General features: G+C 43.2%; 1 protein-coding gene and 2 gene segments (V, D, J or C); 2 read left to right on the forward strand and 1 right to left on the reverse strand.

The window, feature by feature from the left end:
• Positions 1-597: 597 nt before the first annotated feature.
• Positions 598-1,791, reverse strand: LOC129866053 (Ig kappa-b4 chain C region-like). The segment is given in 2 exon segments: positions 598-896; positions 1,743-1,791. Coding segments are annotated over 2 exon segments (348 nt in total).
• A 13,497-nt stretch (positions 1,792-15,288) lies between these two features.
• On the forward strand, positions 15,289-18,801 carry si:dkey-261j15.2 (uncharacterized protein LOC794828 homolog). Its single transcript, XM_055939182.1, is given in 8 exon segments — positions 15,289-15,615; positions 15,803-15,951; positions 16,037-16,132; positions 16,718-16,850; positions 17,029-17,087; positions 17,277-17,520; positions 17,733-17,881; positions 17,974-18,801. Coding segments are annotated over 8 exon segments (1,350 nt in total). The 5' UTR covers positions 15,289-15,343; the 3' UTR covers positions 18,222-18,801.
• Positions 18,802-19,198: 397 nt separating this feature from the next.
• Positions 19,199-19,750, forward strand: LOC129865039 (Ig kappa chain V region K16-167-like). The segment is given in 2 exon segments: positions 19,199-19,275; positions 19,383-19,750. Coding segments are annotated over 2 exon segments (384 nt in total).
• Positions 19,751-27,090: the final 7,340 nt, after the last annotated feature.

Raw genomic sequence — 27,090 nt, forward strand, 5'->3', positions numbered from 1 at the left:
GAAGAGACCAAGGCGCAGCGTTCTTTGAGTTCCACATAATTTTAATCACGAAGTGAAACTACGACACAACAAAACAATAAAGAATACGACGGCCGAACAGCTACGTCGTGCAACCTAGCGGCACACAAACAAAGAACAAGATCCCACACAGAAGGAGGGAAAAGGCCTGCCTAAGTGTGATCCCCAATCAGAAACAACGATAGACAGCTGCCTCTGATTGGGAACCACACTCGGCCAGAAACAAAGAAATACAAGACCTAGACATAAAGAACATAGAATGCCCACGCAAATCACACCCTGACCAAACCAAATAGAGACATAAAAAGCTCTCTACGGTCAGGGCGTGACATTTTATCTATTATTACATTATCAAATCACCAAAGCAAATATGATAGTGAATAAACGCAGATCACATCAAATCTAAAACGAACAAAATTTCAGTCTACAGAATGGATTGACACATGAACTCAAGCCAAGCCCCCTATTAGTCTACACAAAAGTATTCCCTAAATCAGAGAATGACTGACCTTAGAAGAAAGCAAGTCAAAGCCGAGGAACCAACATCCTCTGTCCACAGAGGTGTGTGACTGGTTGGTCCTACCCAGAACAGTCAGCCCTCCCCAAGGTCTGGGTGACGGGATGCTGGGAGCTCTGGTGGGCCTCACAGGTTATGGACACTGCCTTGATCCACTCCTGGGCAGTGTGAGTCAGGGTGCTGCTCCAGCTGTACAGGCCGTCGTTGCCGTCCTGCTTCTTGCTGTTGCCGTCCACTTTCCAGCTCATGGTCCAGTCTGAGGGGAAGCCTTTGTTGGCCAGACACGTCAGTGTGGCCGTTGTCTTATGTGACAGCTCCTCACTAGAGGGGGGCAGGACGGTCAGGTTAGGGGAACTGTTACCTGGGAGAAACACAACATCAAAACAACTACATCTAACAAAGTACTTTGGAAATGACTTCAAAAACATTATATTAATATGATTGTAAATAAGAATTTGTTCTTAACTGACTTTGCTCGTTAAATAAAGGTTAAATAAAAATAAAAAATGTAAATAAATAAAAATAATTCTATATAAGTTAGATTGCTAAAAGACATGAAGAAAACACAAACAGTAATATGATATGAAGCAGATTACAAGTATAAGGTATACAAGCAGAAAGCATACCAGTATGATGTGTTTAACTTTAGCATTACTTTGTAAAAAGTGTGAAAAAATGTATCAGTGTTATTTCCTGATAGTTCCTGGTTGAAAATACGATGTACTGTACATACGGTAGGACCTTCTAATTATCAGGTTTGCATTGGAGGGAGTTTCGGCTTTCCATGGTGACATCACCATGTGGCAAGTTGGTTAATAAACCAATAACAAAGAGAGTTCCAAATCTCTCTGCCAATATCAGCTAGTTTTCAGTTTTCTCCTCCCAACTCCGACCACTCCCAAACAGTCCTAGAAAAATTATTCTAGTTTTAAGCCTAAAAGCTATTTTTGCCTATTTTAACAGGAATTTATTACATCAAGGTACTTCCTTGTTACCCATAAATGATTTGATATTGATATAAAAACGGCTGCCTTGGACCTTTAAGTTATTGTTACAATGGAGCGTCACACATGGACATTATTGTTTATTGTGGTATCAACAGAAATCTGGACAAAAACGAAACTCTGATCCATTCTATTAGAACTCACACCTCTGGAATTCCATTTAGATTCATTGGCAGTGGATCTAGGAATGACTTCACTCTGACCATGAGTGGAGCCCAGGCGGAAGATACAGGAGACTTTACACCTTCCCATGGTAAAGATGTGTTCCACAGGGATAGAGAGACGTATAAAAACCTCCCTCAGCCAGACTGTACGGTGACTGCATTGCTACAGCTGGAACCTGCTGCAAGAGCGGAGGGGAAGGACTAGGCCAGTGATAGTGTTGAGGACAAGACCAGTGATAGTGTTAAGTACTAGACCAGTGATATTGTTAGGACTGCACCTGTGATAGTGTTGAGGACTACACCTGGGATAGTGTTCAGTACTATGCCCGTGATAGTGTTGAGGACTAGACCAGTGATAGTGTTCAGGAATAGACCAGTGATAGTGTTGAGGACTAGACCAGTGATAGTGTTAGGGACTAGACCAGTGATAGTGTTGAGGACTAGACACAGTGTTATAGTGTTGATGACTAGACACAGTGATAGTGTTAAGGACTACACCAGTGATAGTGTTGAGGACTAAACCAGTGATAGTGGTGAGGACTACACCAGTGATAGTGTTGAGGACTAGACCAGTGATAGTGTTGAGGACTACACCAGTGATAGTGTTCAGTACTATGCCAGTGATAGTGTTAGGGACTAGACCAGTGATAGTGTTAAGGACTACACCGGTGATAGTGTTGAGGACTAGACCAGTGATATTGTTAGGGACTAGACCAGTGATAGTGTTAAGGACTACACCAGTGATAGTGTTGAGGACTAGACCAGTGACAGTGTTGAGGACTAGACCAGTGATAGTGTTGAGGATTAGACCAGTGATAGTGTTGAGGTCTAGACCAGTGATAGTGTTAAGGACTACACCAGTGATAGTGTTGAGGACTAGACCAGTGATAGTGTTCAGTACTACACCAGTGATAGTGTTGAGGACTAGACCAGTGATAGTGTTCAGTACTATGCCAGTGATAGTGTTAGGGACTAGACCAGTGATAGTGTTGAGGATTAGACCAGTGATAGTGTTGAGGACTAGACCAGTGATAGTGTTCAGTACTATGCCAGTGATAGTGTTAGGGACTAGACCAGTGATAGTGTTGAGGATTAGACCAGTGATAGTGTTGAGGACTAGACCAGTGATAGTGTTGAGGACTAGACCAGTGATAGTGTTGAGGACTAGACCAGTGATAGTGTTTTGGGTACTAGACCAGTGACAGTGTTGAGGACTTCACCAGTGATAGTGTTCAGTACTATTCCCGTGATAGTGTTGAGGACTAGACCAGTGATAGTGTTTTGGGTACAAGACCAGTGACAGTGTTGAGGACTTCACCAGTGATAGTGTTTTGGGTACTATGCCCGTGATAGTGTTGAGGACTAGACCAGTGATAGTGTTGAGGACTAGACCAGTGATAGTGTTCAGGACACCACCAGTGATTTTGTTCAGGACTAGACACAGTGACAGTGTTCAGGACTAGACCAGTGATAGTGTTGAGGACTAGACCAGTGATAGTGTTGAGGACTAGACCAGTGATAGTGTTTTGGGTACTAGACCAGTGACAGTGTTGAGGACTTCACCAGTGATAGTGTTCAGTACTATTCCCGTGATAGTGTTGAGGACTAGACCAGTGATAGTGTTTTGGGTACAAGACCAGTGACAGTGTTGAGGACTTCACCAGTGATAGTGTTTTGGGTACTATGCCCGTGATAGTGTTGAGGACTAGACCAGTGATAGTGTTGAGGACTAGACCAGTGATAGTGTTCAGGACACCACCAGTGATTTTGTTCAGGACTAGACACAGTGACAGTGTTCAGGACTAGACCAGTAATAGTGTTTAGGAATAGACCAGTGATAGTGTTAGGGACTAGAGCAGTGATAGTGTTCAGGACTAGACCAGTGATAGTGTTGAGGACTAGACATAGTGTTATAGTGTTCAGTACTAGACCAGTGATAGTGTTGAGGACTAGACCAGTGATAGTGTTGAGGATTAGACTGGTGATAGTGTTGAGGACTAGACACAGTGATGGTGTTGAGGTCTAGACCAGTGATAGTGTTGAGGACTAGACCAGTGATAGTGTTGAGGACTACACCAGTGATAGTGTTGAGGTCTAGACCAGTGATAGTGTTGAGGTCTAGACCAGTGATAGTGTTGAGGACTAGACCAGTGATAGTGTTGAGGACTAGACCAGTGATAGTGTTGAGGTCTAGACCAGTGATAGTGTTGAGGACTAGACCAGTGATAGTGTTGAGGACTAGACCAGTGATAGTGTTGAGGACTAGACCAGTGATAGTGTTGAGGACTACAGTCTAGAGAGTATCATAGGTTTGTTCCCTTTATTATTTGACCAACGAACATCTTAAACTGAAAGCAGTCACTCAATGGATGATATACACTGAGTGGACAAAACATTAGAAACCTTCCATGACAGACTGACCAGGTCAATCCAGGTGAAAGCAATGATCCCTTATTGATGTCACTTGTTAAATCCACTTCATTTATGGTAAGTGAAGGGGAGGAGACAGGTTATAGAAGGATTTTTAAACCTTGAGACAATGGAAACATGGATTGTGTATGTGTCCCATTCAGATGGAGAATGGGTAAGAGAAAATATTACCCCGTTCAAAGTGCCTTTGAATGGGGCATGGTGATAGGGGCCAGACACACCGGTTTGAGTCTGTCAAGAACTGCAATGCTGCTGGGTTTTTCACACTCAACAGTTTCCTGTGTGTTTCAAGAATGGTCCACCATCCAAAGCACATCCAGCCAACGACAGGCAAGTGGTTGAAAATGGGTAATTGATGCAAGAGGACCAAGGAGGATGACATGAATTGTGCAGAGCAACAGTCGGGCTACAGTTAGTCAGCTGACAGACTAGTACAACATTGGTGCCCAAAGACCCATAAAAAAATACGCAACTCGTCTTACCTTGACATGAATGGGATATGGCAGCCGACAATCTTACAGAGTTCCACTTCTTTCAGCTCAAAACAAGAAACTGCGGTTGCAGTAGGCTATGGAACGAAAACACTGGACACTGGAGAATTGGACAAACATTGCCTGGTCTGATGAATCCTGGTTCCTGCTGTTTCACGCTGATGGGAGGACTAGGGTATGGAGAAGACCATGAGCACATGGATCCATCATACCGTGTGTCAACATTACAGGCTGTTGGTGGTGGTGTGATGGTGTGGGGTGTCTTTTCATAGCACATATTGGGTCCCTTGACAAAAGTGGAGCAACGTTTGAATTCCACAGGATATCTGAACATCATTACCAATCAGGTGCATCCCTTCATGGCAGCAGTGCATCCATCTGCAAATATTATTTTTTTCAGCGGGATAATGCCCCATGCCACAAGGCTAGCATTGTCCAGGAATGGTTCAACTGTACGAACATGACAGTGAATTCAGCTTACTGCAGTGGCTTGCCCAGTCACCAGATCTCAATCCAAATGACCATCTGTGAGATGAGACGGAACAAGCTATTCAGAGTAGAGATCCACTACCAGCCAATTTGACACAACTGTGGGAAGCATTGGATACAACATGGGCAAGCATCCCTGTGGAACGCTTTCGACACCTTGTAGAGTCCATGCCCCGAAAAAAATGTTGGCTGTTCTGAGAGCAAAAGGGTGGGTGCAACTCAATATTAGGAAGGTGCTCCTAATGTTTTGTATACTCATTGTATATCCCATATGTTACCAAATGAGGCATTTGTTATCTGAAAGAAGTTCCATATAAATCAATATTATGAGTGTGTGTGTTTTGTGCAATACTGGATGGTAAGGGCTAAAAGCATTAAATTGGAATGTTGTGATCCATAAGTCACACCATATAATTTCTTGTCCTGTCTAGTTCCTTGCTCCAGGAGGGCTATTTGCATAGAGAGGACACTTTGCATAGACAGCACATGCTTCAGTGGTCTGGGAGTGTTTATAGCCCTGTGAGTTTAACACTTCATGACTCAGAGCTGTCCTTCATAACAACAGAAACCACAACAACCATGACTTTTATCACCATCTTCATCTGGATATTTGCGCTCTGCTTTCAAGGTAATATATTTTACATAACATTTTCCAGACCATTGCAATATTAGGCTAAATAATCTTATTACTGTTTTAGTGAATATGCTATATGGACAAATGAATGAACAATTGAATGCTAATACTACATGACATCTCTGTTTCAGAGTCACGAGGTCAGGTCACTGTGACTCAGAACCCTGCAGTGAAAGCTGTTTCAGTGGGTCACTCAGTCAGTCTCAGCTGTAAGACCAGCAGTGCTGTATACAGTAGCAGCAATGGACACTATTTGCACTGGTATCAACAGAAACCTGGAGGAGCTCCTAAACTCCTAATATACTGGTCTAAAACCCTACAGTCTGGGACTCCATCTAGATTCAGTGGTAGTGGAACTCATAGTGACTTCACTCTGACCATCAGTGGAGTCCTGGCTGAAGATGCAGGAGATTACTACTGTCAGAGTTACCACAACATCAATAGTAAAAATGTGTTCACACAGTGATACAGAGCTGTACAAAAACCTCCCTCAGTCAGACTGCACAGTGACTGTACTGCTACAGCTGAGACCTACTGCAGGTGCTGAGGGGGAAGAGACAGTACCATGGAACACTGATCAGTAGAGGAAACCTTGAATAAGGGTAGAAAGCGTAATTTAAATCACATGTTCTCCTTCATCATCATCATCATCATCATGGTTGTGACTCATATTTGTCATGACCTGAAAGATCATCTAAAAGTTATTTGAGGTTTTGAAAACACAACACCAGTCCAAAGGCAAAGTAAGAAGTAAAACAAAAGGTGTTATGACCTCAACATTAGTTCAACGTTACAATCACTTCAGCCCCCAAAACAAGTACCCAAATGGAGCTCATGACCAAATGTCTGATTGAAATGGATTTGATTTTCCAGGATTATATGAACTATTTTCAATATGCAGGTTCCTGACTGTTAGATCTGTGAATGAGACATGATGCTGGGTTCAAACATGAGACACTATCTACATAAAGTATAATTTCCATTTTATCTGTCATTAATTACATGGTGACATATCTGTTATGTCTACCTCCCTGTATCCACCATGAGGTTAAACCAGTCCACTCCCTCACATCTGGTCCAGTCCAGGGTATTGCAGGCAGTGAAACTGTTCAACTGTTAGACTGATAGCTGTCAGAGGATAAGGGCACAAGACGAGACCCAGATGCAGACACAGGAGGCAGATGGTTTGAGTCTTTATTTATTATAATCCAAAAGGGTAGGCAAGAGAATGGTCGTGGACAGGCAAAAGGTCAAAACCAGTTCAGAGTCCAGGAGGTACAGAGTGGCAGGCAGGCTCGAGGTCAAGGCAGGCAGAATGGTCAGGAAGGCGGGTACAGAGTCCAGAATCAGGCAAGGGTCAGAACCGGGAGGACTAGCAAAAAGAGAACAGAAAAAGAATGAGCACAGCAAACCACGCTGGTTGACTTGAACATATGAGACGAACTGGCACAGAGAAACAGGGAACACAGGGATAAATACACCGGGGAAAATCTAGAGGGGGTGGAGACAATCACAAGGACAGGTGAAACAGATCAGGGCGTGACACAGAGTGAAACTGAGATTTGCATAGACAGGGCCGGGTGGTTCTGCTTGTCCCAGAATAGAGCAGCACTGTCACCATATTAGCAATTAAACATTAGAATGTTATGGTATGGAAAGTAACTGTTTAGCAGTGTGAGTTCTGAGAGCAGATCTTAGAGGTTTATCACCAAATATCACAAATTGTTCTTACTGGTATTGGTGCTACAGTATAATAGGATCATTCAGTTGTAGAATGATTGCAGAGTATTTGTTGGATCTGATGCACTTTTAATTCTGTTTGAAATGATGAGAGTAGCTATATGCTACAATAATGAAATAATGAAGCTGATTGATGTAAATTAGTATGAAATGTGCTGCCTATTTATGAGATAGTGATGACTGGAATCATGATTAAATTAACTCTTTCTGTATATTTTCTCCAATCAAAACAATGTATTTAAACTCTGAGTCAAGAAGACATGCACAACTTACTCTCAAAATAGTTCATTTAGCACACAGCACTACTGTATAATCCTATATAATATAGTCTACAATATAATAGAGGAGATGAGAGACAATACACACAGGATAAACAACTAGCTACAGTACTGAGAACAACCGACAACAACAAAACACAATCTATAAAGATAAAGGCAAAAATAAACTCTGAAAATATTTATTGTCAAAACAATCCATCAGATGTATGTTACATTCATGCTCTACAGTTTATCCCACCAAGAACAACAAAACACTAGGATGGGGTTGAAGACGAGTCCTAAAATAACTTTCAATGAAGATTATTCATTGAGCTTGCTTTTTAGTCCAGGACTAGGCTTAATGTGTTTTGCAAACCACCCCTAAATCTACAAAGACATGCAGTAAACTGATATCTGTCACGTTCGTCGTTGGAATGAGGTGAGGACCAAGTAAGTGGTAAGGGTTCATCATTATATTTATTAAACAGAGAACACTAAACAAAATAACAAAGGAGAACGAAACGCAACAGTTCTGTAAGGTGCAAACAAAAACACTAAACAGAAAATAATCACCCACACCACACAGGTGGGAAAAGGCTAGCTAAGTATGATTCTCAATCAGAGACAACGAACGACACCTGCCTCTGATTGAGAACCATACCAGGCCAAACACAAAACCACAACCTAGAAAAAAGAACATAGACTACCCACCCAACTCACGCCCTGACCATACTAATACAAAGACATAACAAAAAAAACTAAGGTCAGAACGTGACAATATCACACATTCAGATTTAATAATCAGATTTACTATTCACAGTGTAAATCCCCATATCAATTTTGTCAAATCTACTCAGAGACACAAGACAAAATGACCTCAAAATACTATTCAAAACTATAGATGAGGTTACCTTTAAACCATGTCAGTGTTAATATCTACCATGAAAATAATACAAATTGTTGCTTATATTATAGAAATAGTAATAGCTACAACTCGACAGAACAATGAGCTGACATTTAATACTGTATGTCAAAATGTGCTCTTTTTAAAATGCAAGTTAGAATACATAGTTATTTTTCCAAATAATCTTGGTGGTATTCTTTCACTTCACAGACTCTGCCCTCTACCAATCTACCAATCTGTCCGTAGAAATCTCTAGAAAATACATAGCCTAAAAGTCTTTCCTCTGGAGAAGATGATAACATCTCATTACGTTGTTCAATAGCGTGATTACATTTTGTTTTATCAGAGAAGAAAGACAAAAGTTTAATTATTTTTCAGCACTATTTTGTGCCGCTTCCAAAAGTCCCCCACAGTGATTCATTCAGGTGTCTCTGTACAAAAACCTCCTTCACACAAGAGTAGGATTCTTCACACACACAGCACTCGCAGTTCTACCCTAATAATAGTGAATAATGGCGCTGGAGGAGATGGCTGCCGTTATTTTTTACATAATGTTTCAGCCACCGTCTCTTATGACCGAATAGAGCTTCTGGTGTTCAGAACAGCGATTACTAACCTCGTACTGGATGAAGACTTTTTCTTTAACGTGTCGGACTTTGAAGGATTTACTTCAGACACTGAACAAGGCCCAAAACCCTGTCATTTGCATGAAGAAGAGACAGAGATATAGGGTTCGTAGGTCAGGGTGCCTTGTAAGAATCCGAGGGCGAGTGGGTAACCCGCCTCTACCATCGATCCTATTAGCCAACATGCAATCATTGGATAATAAACTGGATGAGCTCAAATCAAGACTATCCTACTAACAGGACATTAAAAACGGTAATATCTTATGTTTCACCGAGTTGTTGATGAACGACGACATGGATATCATACAACTGGCTGGGTTATCCGTGCATCGGCAATATAGAACAGCTGCCTCCGGTAAGAAAAGGGGTGGCTGTCTGTGTCTATTTGTCAATAACAGCTGGTACACACAATCTAATATTAATGAAGTCTCAAAATTGTGCTCGCCTGAGGTAGAGTATCTCATGATAAGCTGTAGACCACACTATTTACCAAGATAGTTTTCATCTATATTTTTCATAGCTGTCTATTTACCACCACAAATCGATGCTGGCACTAAGAACGCACCCATAAGCAAACTAGAAAATGCTCAACCAGCGGCGGCGCTCCTAGTGGCAGGGGACTTTAAAGCATTGAAACCTACATCCATTTTACTTCATTTCTACCAGCATGTTACATGTGCAACCAGAGGGAAAAAACTCCAGACCACCTTCACTCCACACACAGAGATGCGTACAAAGCTCTCTCTTGCCCACCATTTGGAAAATCTGACCATAACACTATCATCCTGATTCCTGCGTACAAGCAAAAACTAAAGCATGAAGTACCAGTGACTCGCTCAGTATGGAAGTGGTCAGATGATGCAGATGCTAAGCACCAGGACTGTTTTGCTAGCACAGACTGGAATAACTTCAGGGATTCTTCCGATGGCATTGAGGAATACACCACATCAGTCACTGGCTTTATCAATTTATTTTATTTATTTTATTTTACCGTTATTTTACCAGGTAAGTTGACTGAGAACACGTTCTCATTTGCAGCAACGACCTGGGGAATAGTTACAGGGGAGAGGAGGGGGATGAATGAGCCAATTGTAAAGTGGGGATTATTAGGTGACCATGATGGTTTGAGGGCCAGATTGGGAATTTAGCCAGGACACCGGGGTTAACATCCCTACTCTTACGATAAGTGCCATGGGATCTTTAATGACCTCAGAGAGTCAGGACACCCGTTTAACGTCCCATCCGAAAGACGGCACCCTATACAGGACAGTGTCCCCAATCACTGCCCTGGGGCATTGGGATATTTTTTAGACCAGAGGAAAGAGTGCCTCCTACTGGCCCTCCAACACCACTTCCAGCAGCATCTGGTCTCCCATCCAGGGACTGACCAGGACCAACCCTGCTTAGCTTCAGAAGCAAGCCAGCAATGGTATGCAGGGTGGTATGCTGCTGACAATAAGTGCATCGATGACGTTGTCCCCACAGTGACCGTACGTACATACCCCAACCAGAAGCCATGGATTACAGGCAAAATCCGCACTGAGCTAAAGGGTAGAGCTGTTGCTTTCAAGGAGCGGGACTCTAACCCAGACGCTTATAAGAAATCCCGCTATTCCCTCCGACGAACAATCAAACAGGCAAAGTGTCAATACAAGACTAAGATTGAATCCTTCTACACCGGCTCCAATGCTCGTCGGATGTGGCAGGGCTTGCAAACTATTATGGACTACGAATGGAAGCACAGCCGTGAGATGCCCAGTGACACGAGCCTACCAAACAAGGTACTTCTATACACGCTTCGAGGCAAGCAACACTAAAGCATGCATGAGAGCAGCAGCTGTTCCGGACAACTGTGTGATCACGCTCTCCGCAGCCTATGTGAGTAAGACCTTTAACCAGGTCAACATTCACTAGGTCGCAGGGCCAGGCGGATTACCAGGATGTTTACTCCGACATGCACTGACTAACTGGCAAGTGTCTTCACTGACATTTTCAACCTGTCCCTGACCGAGTCTGTAATACCAACATGTTTCAAGCAGACCACCATAATCCCTGTGCCCATGAACACCAAGGTAACCTGTCTAAATGACTACCGACCCGTAGCACTCATGTCTGTAGTGATGAAGTGCTTTGAAAGGCTGTTCATGGCTCACATCAACACCATTATCCCAGAAACACTAGACCCTCTCCAATTTGCATACCGCCCCAACAGATCCACAGATGATGCAATCTCTATTGCACTCCACACTGCCCTTTCCCACCTAGACAAAATAAACACCTACATGAGAATGCTGTTCATTGACTACAGCTCAGCGTTCAACACCATAAGGCCCTCAAAGCTCATCAGTAAGCTAAGGACCCTGGGACTAAACACCTCCCTCTGCAACTGGATCCAGGACTTCGTGTCCGGCTGTCCCCAGGTGGTGAGGGTAGGTAACAACACATCTGCCATGCTGATCCTCAACACGGGGGCCCCTCAGGGGTGCGTGCTCAGTCCGCTCCTGTACTCCCTGTTCACCCATGACTGCATGGCCAAGCACGACTCCAACATCATCATTAAGTTTTCCAACGACACAACAGTGGTAGGCCTGATCACAGACAACGATGAGACCGCCTATAGGGAGGAGGTCAGAGACCTGGCAATGTGGTGCCAGGACAACAACCTCTCCCTCAACATGATCAAGACAAAGGAGATGATAGTGGACTACAGGAAAAGGAGGGCCGAGCATGCCCCCATTCTCATTGACAGAGCTGTAGTGGAGCAGGTTGAGAGCTTCAAGTTCCTTGGTGTCCACATCACCAACGAACTGTCATGGTCCAAACACACCGAGACAGTTCTGAGGAGGGCATGACAATGCCTATTCCCCCTCAGGAGACGGAAAAGATTTGGCATGGGTCCTCAGATCCTCAAAAAGTTTTACAGCTGTACCATTGAGAGCATCCTCACTGGTTGCCTCACCGCCTGGTATGGCAACTGCTCGGCCTCCAACCACAAGACACTACAGAGGGTAATGCGTACGGCCCAGTACATCACTGGGGCCAAGCTTCCTTTCATCCAGGACCTCTTTAACAGGCGGTGTCATAGGAAGGCCCTGGAAATTGCCATAGACACCAGCCACCCTAGTCATAGAATGTTCTCTCTGCTACTGCACAGCAAGCGGTACTGGAGCACAAAGTCTAGGTCCAAAAGGCTTCTTAACAGCTTCTACCCCCAGCAATAACACCCCTGAACAGCTAACCCCCCCATTGGCTCTGTACCGGTATCCCCTGTATATAGCCTAGTTACTATTATTTTATTGTTGCTCTTTAATTATTTGTTATTTTTCTGTTTCCTTTTTCCTTTTTTTATTGTTTACTTCAGTTTATTTAGTAAAGTTAAAAATTATTTAGTCAAGTTCTAAATGATAAATTACCAGTTATAAATGATTTCTTATTTTTTGCCCGTGACAAATAAAATTGTATTTTGTTTTGTTTGAATAGTACTGAAGTACTAGTATTATACAATAGGGACTGAGAGTACTGAAGTACTATTACAATATAATAGGGACTGATTGTATTATACTAGTACTTCAGTACTATCAGTCCCTATTGTATTATACTAGTATTTCAGTACTTTAGGGACTGATAGTACTAAAGTACAAGAACAATACAATAGGGACTGATTGTACTGAAGTACTAGTATAATACAATAGGGACTGATAGTACTGAAGTACTAGTATAATACAATCAAATCAAATCAAGCTTTATTTATACAGCACATTTCAGACATGGAATGCAACACTATGTGCTTTACAGGAAAAAACAAAAAACGATGAAAATAAAGCTGAAATATTTGCTAAACAACGAACATAAGATAAAAAACAAAAGAATGACACGAACTAAACAACTAAAAAGCATCCTAAGGAAAGCTAAGTAAAAAATATTTAAAATATCTCTTTTAAATATGCCCACAGTTTCAGCCCCCCTCAGGTTCTCTGGCAGGCTATTCCAGAGGTTGGGGGCATAATAACTAAAGGCTCCCTCTCCATGCTTCTTGGTCCTAGGCTTTAGGATAGTTATAAGGCCAGTGCCAGAGGAGCTGAGGGACTTACTGGGTACATAACTTAAAAGCATGTTTGACATGTATTGGGGTGCACACTAATGGATTGATTTAAAAAACAATCTTAATGTGAATTCTAAAACTCACAGGCAGCCAGTGCAGAGACCTTAAAACCGGTATAATGTTTGCTCTCCATCTGGACTTGGTCAGTACCCGTACTGCAGCATGTTGTATGTTTTGCAGTTGACCAATGGCTTTCTTGGGTAGACCAGACAGGAGAGCATTACAGTGGTCAAGCATGCTTGTAAGAAAAGCATGGATGAGATTCTCCGTATCAGCTTTTCTTTATTGCCCGTGAATTAAAATGTGCAGCCAGATTCTCTCTCTGTGCTTTGGCTCCAACAATAAGTACCTCAGTCTTGTCTTGATTTAGCTGGTGGAAATTGTTAGCCATCCAAGTATTTAAATCACTAATACAGTCTAATAATTGGAGCTAAACGTCTCTGGTGACACAAAAATGTAAATTTGTGTATCATCTGCGTAGCAGTAAAAATCAATGCTGTGCTTTATGATAACATATATGAACTGAACAGTACAGGACCCAAAATCGAACCTTGTGAAATGCCACATGTGATACGTATTTTTATGTTCACCAAGGGTGACAAAAAAACTCTCCGCCGGTTAAACCAATTTAGGCCTGGACCGGAGAGGCCAACCCTACTCTCCAGTATGTCCAGAAGGACATCGTGGTCAACAGTACAATACACACCGATAGTACTGAAGTACTAGTATAATCAGGGGCGCAACTTTGGTTTTAGAAGTGGGGGTGACATAATAAAATAAAATACATGTATTATATGGGGGTAGATCAGATTTAATATTGAAGATAATTGTGGCTTCCGTCAATGTAATTGTGTGCATAATTTACAATCCCCCCATATATATGTTTTACTTTCACTAGTAAAATCTAATAATATCAACTTGAAGACCCCTGTATGGGTATAGAAGGACTGGGAAGAAACTCATCCTAGTATATCTGACTCATTCTTTGATATCTGAGAGGTGGAGGCAACAACGGGTTAGGGATAAGGGTGAGTGGACAGTTTGGGATTGGGCCAGTCTTTCTCACACACTCTTTCTCTTTGAGTCTGATCCATCCAGAGGCTATAGTGGGCGTGCCATGGGACAGGAAGAAGATCCCCTGGGTGGACGGCGAGACGATGATTCTCCTGGAGCTCTGGGGAGACGACACTGTGCAGCAGAACCTGAAGCGCTGTCCTCACAACGGTCACATATACTCAGAGATTTCGGAAAATGTCAACATCCGTGGTTATTACAGAACTGCAGAGCAGTGCCACACCAGGATAAAGCGATTGAAAGCCAGCTATCGTCAGTGCCAAGAAACCATCAGGTAGCCATTGCGTTTCAGTTTCTGTTATTGATACATTTGTAATTTAGCTCATGTGAATTGGATTACAGATTGCAAAATTAGATTCAATCTCTTTCTACCTGTGCTGTTCCTAGTTCATCTGAGCAGGTTGATTTGAAGTGCTACGATATTTTGGAGCAAATACTTGAGAGGCAGCCTCCCTCCAGCAGCACAGTGGTGACAGACTTGACCAATGACATATCAGAGGAATCAAACAGTGACTCACTTCAAGGTAAAAGTTCAGCTCATTTCAAACTATGCAAACTATCTAATGACACTGCATGGGTATGCCAGATTGAACCCTGTTTTTTCCATCATATTTAGCTACTGGTTCTACTGTAGGTGCCGTCCCCTCAACACAAGTTGCATTGCCAAGTCTAAACAGGGACACTTTCATGTAAATGTACATTTTTCATGGGAGATTCTGTTACAGAGGCGTGTAAATGTTTTTTTTAGGCTGGATCATGTTGCTGAATTGTACTGTTTTGCTGTATGTTTTAATTATGTATTGATTGTTGCTGCCTTCCTGTCCAGGTCTCCCTTGAAAAAAAGGCTCTGGGTCTCAATGGGCTTTTCCTGTTGAAATAAGGATAAAATAAAAATGTATTTAGAGTCTACAGAAGCGGACAACTACACCACTTCTGAGAGGATCACACCAGGCTCGTGGTCAGAACCTGAGACCCTGGCCCTCATTGACATCTGGGTGGAGGACGAGGTTCAGAGGGTGCTGAGAGACTTTGTCCACAACGGCCCCATCTACATGGACACATCAGAAAAGATGCATGACCAAGGGTACTCCAAGACCCCAGAGCAGTGTCGTTGGAAAGTCAAGTCCACGAGGAACAACTTCCGTCAGTGCTACGACAGGAAAAAGTATGTGTGTACAAAACAGGTTTAAATTGGACACCTTCTGATGTTTTTATGTTGATATTAATTTACAGAAACATGCAAATAAGTGTACTCTAATCTAACCCATAGCCAGAATACTGCATCCCAGAAAAATTTCGGGACACTTTTTTTTCTCATCAAAATGGCTTTCTTTTCTGTCTGGTCTTCTTAGATGTGGAAGAAATAGAGTGGAATACAAGTTCTACAATCAGCTGGAGCGAATACTTGGGCATGAAGCGGCCTCCATTGATGAGTATGATGAAAGAGATGATCAAACAGTAGACCAGGACACAGGTACGGTGGTAATACAGACAGTTGTCTGTTTACACTGAAGACTCAGTCAATCCAATCAGCAGAGCGATAGCTAAGATCTGGAGGTTTCCAATGTATATGTTTCCGGGAGCAGGTGCGGATGGGATGAGACACACCCCATGGTCAGAGCCAGAGACGCTGGCCCTCATTGAGCTGTGGGGGAACGAGGAGGTCTAGACGAGCCTCCGAGGTTGCGTCCGCAACGGGCACATTTTTGCCGACATAGCAGAGAAGCTGGCCACCATGGGGCACTTCAAAACGGCTGAGCAGTGCCACTCGAGGATTAAGCGGCTGAGGAAAACCTACCGACGTTGTCTCCACAGCAGGGCGTAAGTGGAAAACACAGATTATTTGTGGTTAAGGCGAGTCATGGTGCCTAAAATGGGACCTGCTACAAATTAACCCTTCACCTCCCACTGTTCTCCACCTCCCTCTACCTCTGGTCGTACCTACAGAAACGGAGGGGAGCCCTTACTCTTCAGATACTACAGGTTCCTGGAGCCGGTGCTCGGCAACGACACGCTCTCCCTCAATGCAGAGATTGTTGATTTGTGTGATGACTTCATTCTAGATCCCACTGAGGAAGCAGATCAGGAAACATGTATGGTGCCTCCTCATCATCTTTACCCTCGAAGTCTAATGTAATTAGGGCCCTGTGATTTTCCTGTGTCAGTGCCAACAGTTGTTTGTCCTGGTCAGGTTAAATCAGCACGGTAGTCGTAATAAATCTTCTAAAAATGTACTTAGTATCCACCTAATATACTCTCCCTCCGAGGCTGCTTGAAGAACAGACATGTGTTTGAGTACATCTCACGGAGGATGATGGCCCAGGGGTTCATCAGGACGGCTGAGCAGTGCCACACCCGCATCAAGCGACTCAAGGCCAGCTTCCACCATGACAAATGTATGCAAAGGACCATTTCATGTCTAGTTTTTGTATTTATAAATTACACCACAACATCGGATATAAATTGATGCCTTTCATCTCATTAATAAACTATGTATTTGCAGTCTTGTTTTTATCACTGTTGATGATCTAACTGAAATTCCCCCTGAACAGTATGTCTAACAGTATTTCCTCAGAAGGGAATGTAAGTTCTACGACCAGATGGAGGAGAATTTCTCGAGGGAGCTCAACGTCGACAGTTTGGCTGAAGATTCGTTAGACAATGAGGAAGCTGCTGTCTGGGAGTCTACACTTGAGGTTGACCAAAGGAAAGTTAAAGCAAAGCCATACCATACCTTTAAATGTTCTCCTTTAAATGAGTTGTCTTACTTCAACTAACCCCCTTCCCATTGTAAACAATGTGTTCATTGGGTGTCTTTGTCTTCAGCTAGCCGTCCTTTAACTGGCGGCTCCAAGTTCCCCTGGAGCGACAGTGAGACCCAGGTCCTCCTCAGTATCTGGGGGAGTGACGAGGTCCAGGAGGATCTGAAGGGCTGCACCAAAAACAGACACATTTTCACTGAGATCTCTCAGGCCATGGCCAACGAGGGCTACCTGAGGACAGCCGAACAGTGCCAGTCTAGAGTGAAGCGGCTAAAGGCCAACTTCCGCCAGTTCTGCGAGAGCAAACAGTAAGCCATGGGGGAAAAGATATGGATTTGAAATTGATACCCACTATTTATAATTGTGAATTGATTACGAAGACTCCATACTGATGGAACAGTTGTGTATTCAAGGCCAGAGGTTTGCCATGCTCATGTTAGATAAGTAAAGCTCATTAACTAACCAGATATGAGGAATAAGCATTGCATCAACAACCAAATGTGATGTTCTATTTTCCCAGGATTGGAGGGGAAAAAGTGGAGTGCAAATTCTACGATCAGTTTGTGCAAATATTCGGGAACAAGTATCTATCCTGTGACTCTCTGGCTGAGGAATCAAACGGCGCCACAGACATGGGAGAGGTCCCAGGTGGCCAAGTCCAAGAAACAGGTAAGGGAAACAATCTCCTAATCTCTGTACATTAAATACTGTTTTTACGTTATACTATCAACGTTGGGGCTTTGTTTACTTTTTTTTTTCAGTCTCTCCAGAATCAGGGAGCTGTCCATCACCGTGGGAACTAGATCTCCCCTGGAGCATTGAGGAGACTGAAGCCCTCCTTGACATGTGGGGCAGTGACAGAATCCAAGAGGTCCTGAGGGGAAACACTGAACTGGAACACATTTATACAGAGATCTCTCAAATGATGGCTGACCAGGGCTTCATGAAAACAGCAGAGCAGTGCCAGACGAGGGCAACGCAACTGAACCTGAGTATTATTCCAATCTGACCACGAGGAAGCATTAGTGTAATCTGAAGACAGTTTTGTAGAGCCACAGGAAAGATGCAATGACTCAACAATGACTTCTGGAAAAGAGGTGTATAAACAATTACAATGACCTGTGTCTCCTGTCTCCTGCGTTGTTTTTGGAGAGGTACTGTATTCTATCAAAGAGGCAGTGTTGCTATGTTGGATATTGCTGAAGAGACTCAACATCCATCCCACTTTTCTTTGTCGGAAAACAGACACGTATTTAACCTTTGTATCGGTGCTTAAATCTAAGTGTAATGGACAGAATGTTTTTTGTCATGTATTTCACTATAAGTGCACGTGTGTTGTGACATATGGACCTATTCACTGAACTTAACTAAACATTTTAAAGGGATTGGCTTGAGTGAATTCTCTAACGAGAATTGATCAAAACCACATGACATTCTGAACATCTTGATTTTTTCTTTATTATTTGCCAAGCAAAAGGCTGTGTATGTATATTTTATGTACATTTGTGTTTTAGCAAACTCTGTGCTTTTAGTCCTTTTTTCAAGTGAACCAATTTAGATTAAATTCCTTTGAGTGGAGTTTGATTGCCTGTTTGGCTACTGTATAATTTATGTTACTGTGCTATATCTTTCTCTCAATGTGTTTTAACATCTATCTAGATTCACTGAAACACTGAGGTTTATGTTGTTACCAGCTGTAACCACTGGAGAAGGACCAAATCCTATTTTATTCTTACCAGATTGTCTGGAGCCCCACAGTAAGTAGCCACTAGAATTCTGGAAGCACAGACACCTACTTTCTGCTCACTCATATGTTTTTTTTAGATGACATGTAAGATAGCCGTTTTCATCATTCATTGATGGTGTTCGCTGTTCCTCAGATCATCATTTGCATAGAGAGGAGAATTTGCATAGACAGCACATGCTTCAGTGCTCTGGTAGTGTTTATAGCCTTGTGAGTTTAACACTTCATGAATGAGAGCTGTCCTTCATAACAACAGAACCCACAACAACCATGACTTCTATCACCATCTTCATCTGGACACTTGCCCTCTGTCTCCAAGGTAATATAATTTACAGAAAATTACCCTGACAATATAAAGGAATTATTTTATACTGGACAAATGAATGAACAATTAAATTATAAATATACATGGCATCTCTGTTTCAGAGTCCAGAGGCCAGGTCACAGTGACCCAGACTCCTGCAGTGAAAGCTGTTTCAGTGGGTCCCTCAGTCAGTCTCAGCTGTAAGACCAGCAGTGCTGTATACAGTAACAGCAATGGACACTTTTTGAACTGGTATCAACAGAAACCTGGAGGAGCTCCTAAACTCCTAATATACTTGTCTAAAACCCTTCAGTCTGGGACGCCATCTAGATTCAGTGGCAGTGGATCTGGGAGTGACTTCACTCTGACCATCAGTGGAGTCCGGGCTGAAGATGCAGGAGATTACTACTGTCAGAGTTGGCACTACATCAATAGTAAAAATGTGTTCACACAGTGATACAGAGCTGTACAAAAACCTCCCTCAGTCAGACTGCACAGTGACTGTACTGCTACAGCTGGGACCTACTGCAGGTGCTGAGGGGGAAGAGACAGTGACATGAAACACTAATCAGTAGAGGAGGTCAACTTTGAAAACAGTTAGTATCATACAAATCACACGTTTTCCAACGTCGTCATCATCGCCCTCCTCATCGCCCTCCTCATCATCATTATTATCATCATCATCGCTGTAACTTGTTATATTGGTCATGAACTGAAAGTGTATAAGTGTATGTAGTTTTGGACGATAATACCAGTCCAGATGTAGAGTAAGATCTACTGTAAAGGCGGTCCTCCTCCTCTTCGACCGAAAAGGAGGAGTATTGAGGGAACCAAGGCGCAGCGAAGTTTGAACACATATTTATTTAACAAAGACACGAACTTAACTAAACTAACAAAACAAATAAACGGTGTAGACAGAACTAGACGACGAACTACATAAAACATGAAGAACGCACGAATAGAGAAAACAGGCTACACAAAAACAACGATGAACAAAACAAACCGAAAACAGTCCCGTGTGGTGCAACGACATACACAAACACGGAAGACAATCACCCACCAACAAACAGTGAGAACACCCTACCTAAATATGACTCTCAATTAGAGGAAAACGCAAAACACCTGCCTCTAATTAAGAGCCATACCAGGCAACCCAAAACCAACATAGAAACAGAAAACATAGACTGCCCACCCAAACTCACGCCCTGACCAACATACACATACAAAAACAACAGAAAACAGGTCAGGAACGTGACATCTACAGAAGTAAAAAGAAAAGTATCAGCCCCCCAAACCAATTCCCTACATGCACTTCACCACCAGTTCTTGATGTGATCATCTAGCATGTATTAAAACCTTTTCATGAGCTGTTAGATCTGTGAGAGATGATGCTGGGCTCAAACATGACACATTTATGTAGAGACATACACTGTTATCATAAAGTATAATATCCATGTTATCTATCATTAATTACATGGTGGCATATCTGTAATGTCCCCCCCCTGAATCCACCATAGAGGTTAAAACCAGTCGACCCCCTCACTTCTGGCCCAGTCCAGGGTATTTCAGGCAGTAAAACTGTTCAACTGCTAGACTGGTCGATGTGGGAGTAAAACTGAGATTTACATAGACAGGGCTGGTTGGTTCTGCGTGTCCCAGAATAGAGCAGAACTGTCACCAGATGTTCACCCTGTCCTCAGGGTTTGGAGGTAGAGAAGACCTGGGGAAATATAATGCAGTGTAGAATACACATTGCTATAAACAATAGCAAAAACATCTAATTTAATAAAGTCATATTAGCAATTAAACATGATAAATACGTATGTTATGGAAAGTAACTGTTTAGCAGTGTGAGTTCTGAGAGCAGATCTTAGAGGGTTATTATCTAATATCACTAATTATTCTCACTGGTATTGGAGCTACATTATAACAGGATCATTCAGTTGTAGAAAATATTGCAGAGTATTTGTTGGATCAGATGCCCTTTTAATTATGTTTCAAAACATGAGAGTAGCAGAAAAGATGCATGACCAAGGGTACTCCAAGACCTCAGAGCAGTGTCGTTGAAAAGTCAAGTCCATGAGATACAACTAGGAATGCAGATACGGTAGGTAGGGGCGTGGATCAGAAAACCGTCATTATCTGGTGTGAACACACTTTGCCTCATGCAGTGCGACATCTCCTTCGCATAGAGTTGATCAGGCTGTTGATTGTGGCCTGTGGAATGTTGTCCCAATCCTCTTCAAATGCTGTGCGAAGTTGCTGGATATTTGTATTTAACTAGGCAAGTCAGTTAACAGCAAATTCTTATTTAAAATGATGGCCTACCAAGAGGCAAAAGGCCTCCTGCAGGAGCTGGAATTAAAAAGAGAAATATAAGACACAACACACCACGACAAGAGAGACACCACAACACTACATAAAGACCTAAGACAACACAGCATGGCAGCAACACATGACAACAACACGGTAGCAACACATGGCAGCCACACAACATGGTAGCAGCACAAGCATGGTACAAACATTGTTAGGCACAGACAGCACAAAGAGAAAAAAGGTAGATACAACAATGTCACATGAAGCAGCCACAAGTGTCAGAAAGAGTGTCCATGATTTAGTCTTTAAATGTAGAGATGGAGATAAAACGGGAACTGGAACACGCTGTTGTACATGTCGATCCAGAGCATCCCAAACATTCTCAATGCGTGACATGTCTAGCGACTATGCAGGCCATTCCAGTGCTTATGCCTGCCCATACCATCACCCCACTGCCACCATGGGGCACTCCATTACCAAAGTTGACATCAGCAAACTGCTCGCCCACACAATGCCATACACGTGGTCTGCGGTTGTGAGGCTGGTTGGACGTACTGCCAAATTCTCTGAAACGACGTTGAACATTAAATTCTCTGGCAACAGCTCTGGTGGACATTCCTGCAGTCAGCATGCCAGTTGCACGCTCCCTCACAACTTGATACATCTGTGGCATTGTATTGTGTGACAAACTGCACATTTTAGAGTGGCCTTTTATTGTCCCCAGCACAAGGTGCACCTGTATATTAATCATGCTGTTTAGTTATCTTCTTGATATGCCACACCTGTCAGGTAGATGGATTATCTTGGTAAAGGAGAAATGCTCACAAACAGGGATGTAAATAAATTTGTGCACAAAATTTAAGAGAAATTAGCTATTTATGCATAATTATGGACCATTTCTGGGATCTTTTATTTCAGCTCATGAAACATGGGACCAACACTTTACATGTTGCGTTTATATTTTTGTTCAGTGTACGTACATAAGTAAACCCACGGAAGTCACGGAAGTCAAAATATTAAATCATCACATTTTAAATCAAAGTTACAAACATTTCAGCCCACCAAAAGTCCTCATGGTGAAAATTAATCTGATCATTTAGAATGATTAATTGTCATGAGCAGGTTACGGACTGCCGGATCTGTCAATCAGGAACAAGATGTGGGGCTCAGACATTAGATAAAAGTCCTCCTAATTGCAATCGATCTGTCTTAATCCAATGAATGTGCCACATAATTTTTACACTGATGCCCCAGGTGTCTTAAAATAGAGAATGAAATTGCTTAATGGACCATGTTATTACTATTTTTGAACAATTCTATGAGTTAGGGTAGTAGTTGTCATAGAAAAAATATCATACCGGCGCCGATCGAGATGGCCGCCTCGCTTCGCGTTCCTAGGAAACTATGCAGTATTTCATTTTTTTATGTGTTATTCCTTACATTGGTACCCCAGGTAATCTTAGGTTTCATTACATACAGTCGGGAGGAACTAGTGAACATAAGAGCAACGTCAACTCACCATCGTTACAACCAGGAATATGACTCTCCCGAAGCGGATCCTGTGTTTTGCCTTCCACCCAATACAATGGATCTGATCCCAGCCGGCGACCCTAAACAACGACGCCGTAAAAGGGGCAAACGAAGCGGTCTCCTGGTCAGGCTTCGGAGACGGGCACATCACGCTCCACTCCCTAGCATACTACTCGCCAATGTCCAGTCTCTTGACAATAAGGTTGATGAAATCCGAGCAAGGGTAACATTCCAGAGAGACATCAGGGATTGTAACGTTCTTTGCTTCACGGAAACATGGCTCACTCGAGAGACGCTAACGGAGTCGGTGCAGCCAGCTGGTTTCTTCACACATCGCGCCGACAGAAACAAACATCTTTCTGGTAAGAAGAGGGGCGAGGGGGTATGCCTTATGATCAACGAGACGTGGTGTGATCATAACAACATACAGGAACTCAAGTCATTCTGTTCACCAGATTTAGAATTCCTCACAATCAAATGTCGACCGCATTATCTACCAAGGGAATTCTCTTCGATTATAATCACAGCCGTATATATTCCCCCCCAAGCAGACACATCGATGGCCCTGAACGAAATTTATCTGACTCTTTGTAAACTGGAAACCACACACCCTGAGGCTGCATTCATCGTAGCTGGGGATTTTAACAAGGCTAATCTGAAAACAAAACTCCCTAAATTCTATCAGCATATCGATTGTGCTACCAGGGCTGGTAAAACCTTGGATCATTGTTATACTAACTTCCGCGACGCATATAAGGCCCTCCCCCGCCCTCCTTTCGGAAAAGCTGACCAGGACTCCATTTTGTTGCTTCCAGCCTACAAACAGAAACTAAAACAGCAAGCTCCCACGCTCAGGTCTGTTCCACGCTGGTCCGACCAATCTGATTCCACGCTTCAAGACTGCTTCGATCACGTGGATTGGGATATGTTCCGCATTGCGTCCAACAACAACATTGACGAATACGCTGATTCGGTGAGCGAGTTCATTAGAAAGTGCATTGACGATGTCGTACCCACAGCAACGATTAAAACATTCCCAAACCAGAAACCGTGGATTGATGGCAGCATTCGCGTGAAACTGAAAGCGCGAACCACTGCTTTTAACCAGGGCAAGGTGACCGGAAACATGACCGAATACAAACAGTGTAGCTATTCCCTCCGCAAGGCAATCAAACAAGCAAGTCCCAGTATAGAGACAAAGTAGAGTCGCAATTCAACAGCACAGACACAAGAGGTATGTGGCAGGGTCTACAGTCAATCACGGATTACAAAAAGAAAACCAGCCCCGTCGCGGACCAGGATGTCTTGACAGACTAAATAACTTTTTTGCTCGCTTTGAGGACAATACAGTGCCACTGACACAGCCCGCTACCAAAACCTGCGGGCTCTCCTTCACTGCAGCCGAGGTGAGTAAAACATTTAAACGTGTTAACCCTCGCAAGGCTGCAGGCCCAGACGGCATTCCCAGCCGCGTCCTCAGAGCATGCGCAGACCAGCTGGCTGGTGTGTTTAAGGACATATTCAATCAATCCTTATCCCAGTCTGCTGTTCGCACATGCTTCAAGAGGGCCACCATTGTTCCTGTTCCCAAGAAAGCTAAGGTAACTGAGCTAAACGACTACCGCCCCGTAGCACTCACTTCCGTCATCATGAAGTGCTTTGAGAGACTAGTCAAGGACCATATCACCTCCACCCTACCTGACACCCTAGACCCACTCCAATTTGCTTACTGCCCCAATAGGTCCACAGACGACGCAATCGCAACCACACTGCACACTGCCCTAACCCATCTGGACAAGAGGAATACCTATGTGAGAATGCTGTTCATCGACTACAGCTCAGCATTTAACACCATAGTACCCTCCAAACTCGTCATCAAGCCCGAGACCCTGGGTCTCGACCCCGCCCTGTGCAACTGGGTCCTGGACTTCCTGACGGGCCGCCCCCAGGTGGTGAGGGTATGTAACAACATCTCCACCCCGCTGATCCTCAACACTGGGGCCCCACAAGGGTGCGCTCTGAGCCCTCTCCTGTACTCCCTGTTCACCCATGACTGCGTGGCCATGCACGCCTCCAACTCAATCATCAAGTTTGCGGACGACACTACAGTGGTAGGCTTGATTACCAACAACGACGAGACGGCCTACAGGGAGGAGGTGAGGGCCCTCGGAATGTGGTGTCAGGAAAATAACCTCACACTCAACGTCAACAAAACAAAGGAGATGATTGTGGACTTCAGGAAACAGCAGAGGGAGCACCCCCCTATCCACATCGACGGGACAGTAGTGGAGAAGGTGGAAAGTTTTAAGTTCCTCGGTGTACACATCACGGACAAACTGAATTGGTCCACCCACACAGACAGCGTTGTGAAGAAGGCGCAGCAGCGCCTCTTCAACTTCAGGAGGCTGAAGAAATTCGGCTTGTCACCAAAAGCACTCACAAACTTCTACAGATGCACAATCGAGAGCATCCTGTTGGGCTGTATCACCGCCTGGTACGGCAACTGCTCCGCCCACAACCGTAAGGCTCTCCAGAGGGTAGTGAGGTCTGCACAACGCATCACCGGGGGCAAACTACGTGCCCTCCAGGACACCTACACCACCCGATGTCACAGGAAGGCCATAAAGATCATCAAGGACAACAACCACCCGAGCCACTGCCTGTTCACCCCGCTATCATCCAGAAGGCGAGGTCAGTACAGGTGCATCAAAGCAGGGACCGAGAGACTGAAAACCAGCTTCTATCTCAAGGCCATCAGACTGTTAAACAGCCACCACTAACATTTAGTGGCCGCTGCCAACATACTGACTCAACTCCAGCCACTTTAATAATGGGAATTGATGGAAATGATGTAAAAATGTATCACTAGCCACTTTAAACAATGCCACTTAATATAATGTTTACATACCCTACAATACTCATCTCATATGTATATGTATATACTGTACTGTATATCATCCACTGCATCTTGCCATCTTTATGTAATACATGTATCACTAGCCACTTTAAACTATGCCACTTTATGTTTACATACCCTACATTACTCATCTCATATGTATAGACTGTACACTATACCATCTACTGCATCTTGCCTATGCCGTTCTCTACCATCACTCATTGGGGCGGCAGGGTAGCCTAGTGGTTAGAGCGTTGGACTAGTAACCGAAAGGTTGCAAGTTCAAATCCCCAAGCTGACAAGGTACAAATCTGTTGTTCTGCCCCTGAACAGGCAGTTAACCCACTGTTCCTAGGCCGTCATTGAAAACAAGAATTTGTTCTTAACTGACTTGCCTAGTTAAATAAAGGTAAAAAAAATAAAAAATTCATATATCTTTATGTACATATTCTTTATCCCTTTACACTTGCGTGTATAAGGTAGTAGTTGTGGAATTGTTAGGTTAGATTACTTGTTGGTTATTACTGCATTGTCGGAACTAGAAGCACAAGCATTTCGCTACACTCGCATTAACATCTGCTAACCATGTGTATGTGACAAATAAAAGTTGATTTGATTTGAGAAGCCAATCAACCATAGAAGTTAAAACCAGCCCAACCCTTCTCTCCACATTTGTCCCAGTCTAGGGTATTTCAGAGAGTGAAACTGGGTCGTCACTACTTAACACAGCAACAAAGTCATAATTCTGACTAAACCCCACCTAACCCAACCTTAAATTTAAGAACAAAAAGCTAATTTGTCGAGGCAATTTTGACTTTGTGGATGTGGAACTTTACTTTATGGCTGTGTTATCAGTTGGAGTTGTGGGAGTGAAACTGAGATTTGCTGTGGTTCTGCTTGTCCCAGAATAGAGCAGCACTGTCACCAGATGTTCAGCCTGTTCTCATGGGGTTGAAGGCAGAGAAACCCCAGGGAAGCTACAGTGTAGACCACACATGGTTAAAAACCATAGCAGAAACAATTGAATAAAATCATATTAGTAAATAAACATTTTAAATAAATAAGTTTATGAAGTTAAATAAATAAGT

This window comes from Salvelinus fontinalis, chromosome 11, assembly GCF_029448725.1.
Source record: "Salvelinus fontinalis isolate EN_2023a chromosome 11, ASM2944872v1, whole genome shotgun sequence".
Taxonomy (NCBI): Eukaryota; Metazoa; Chordata; class Actinopteri; order Salmoniformes; family Salmonidae; genus Salvelinus; species Salvelinus fontinalis.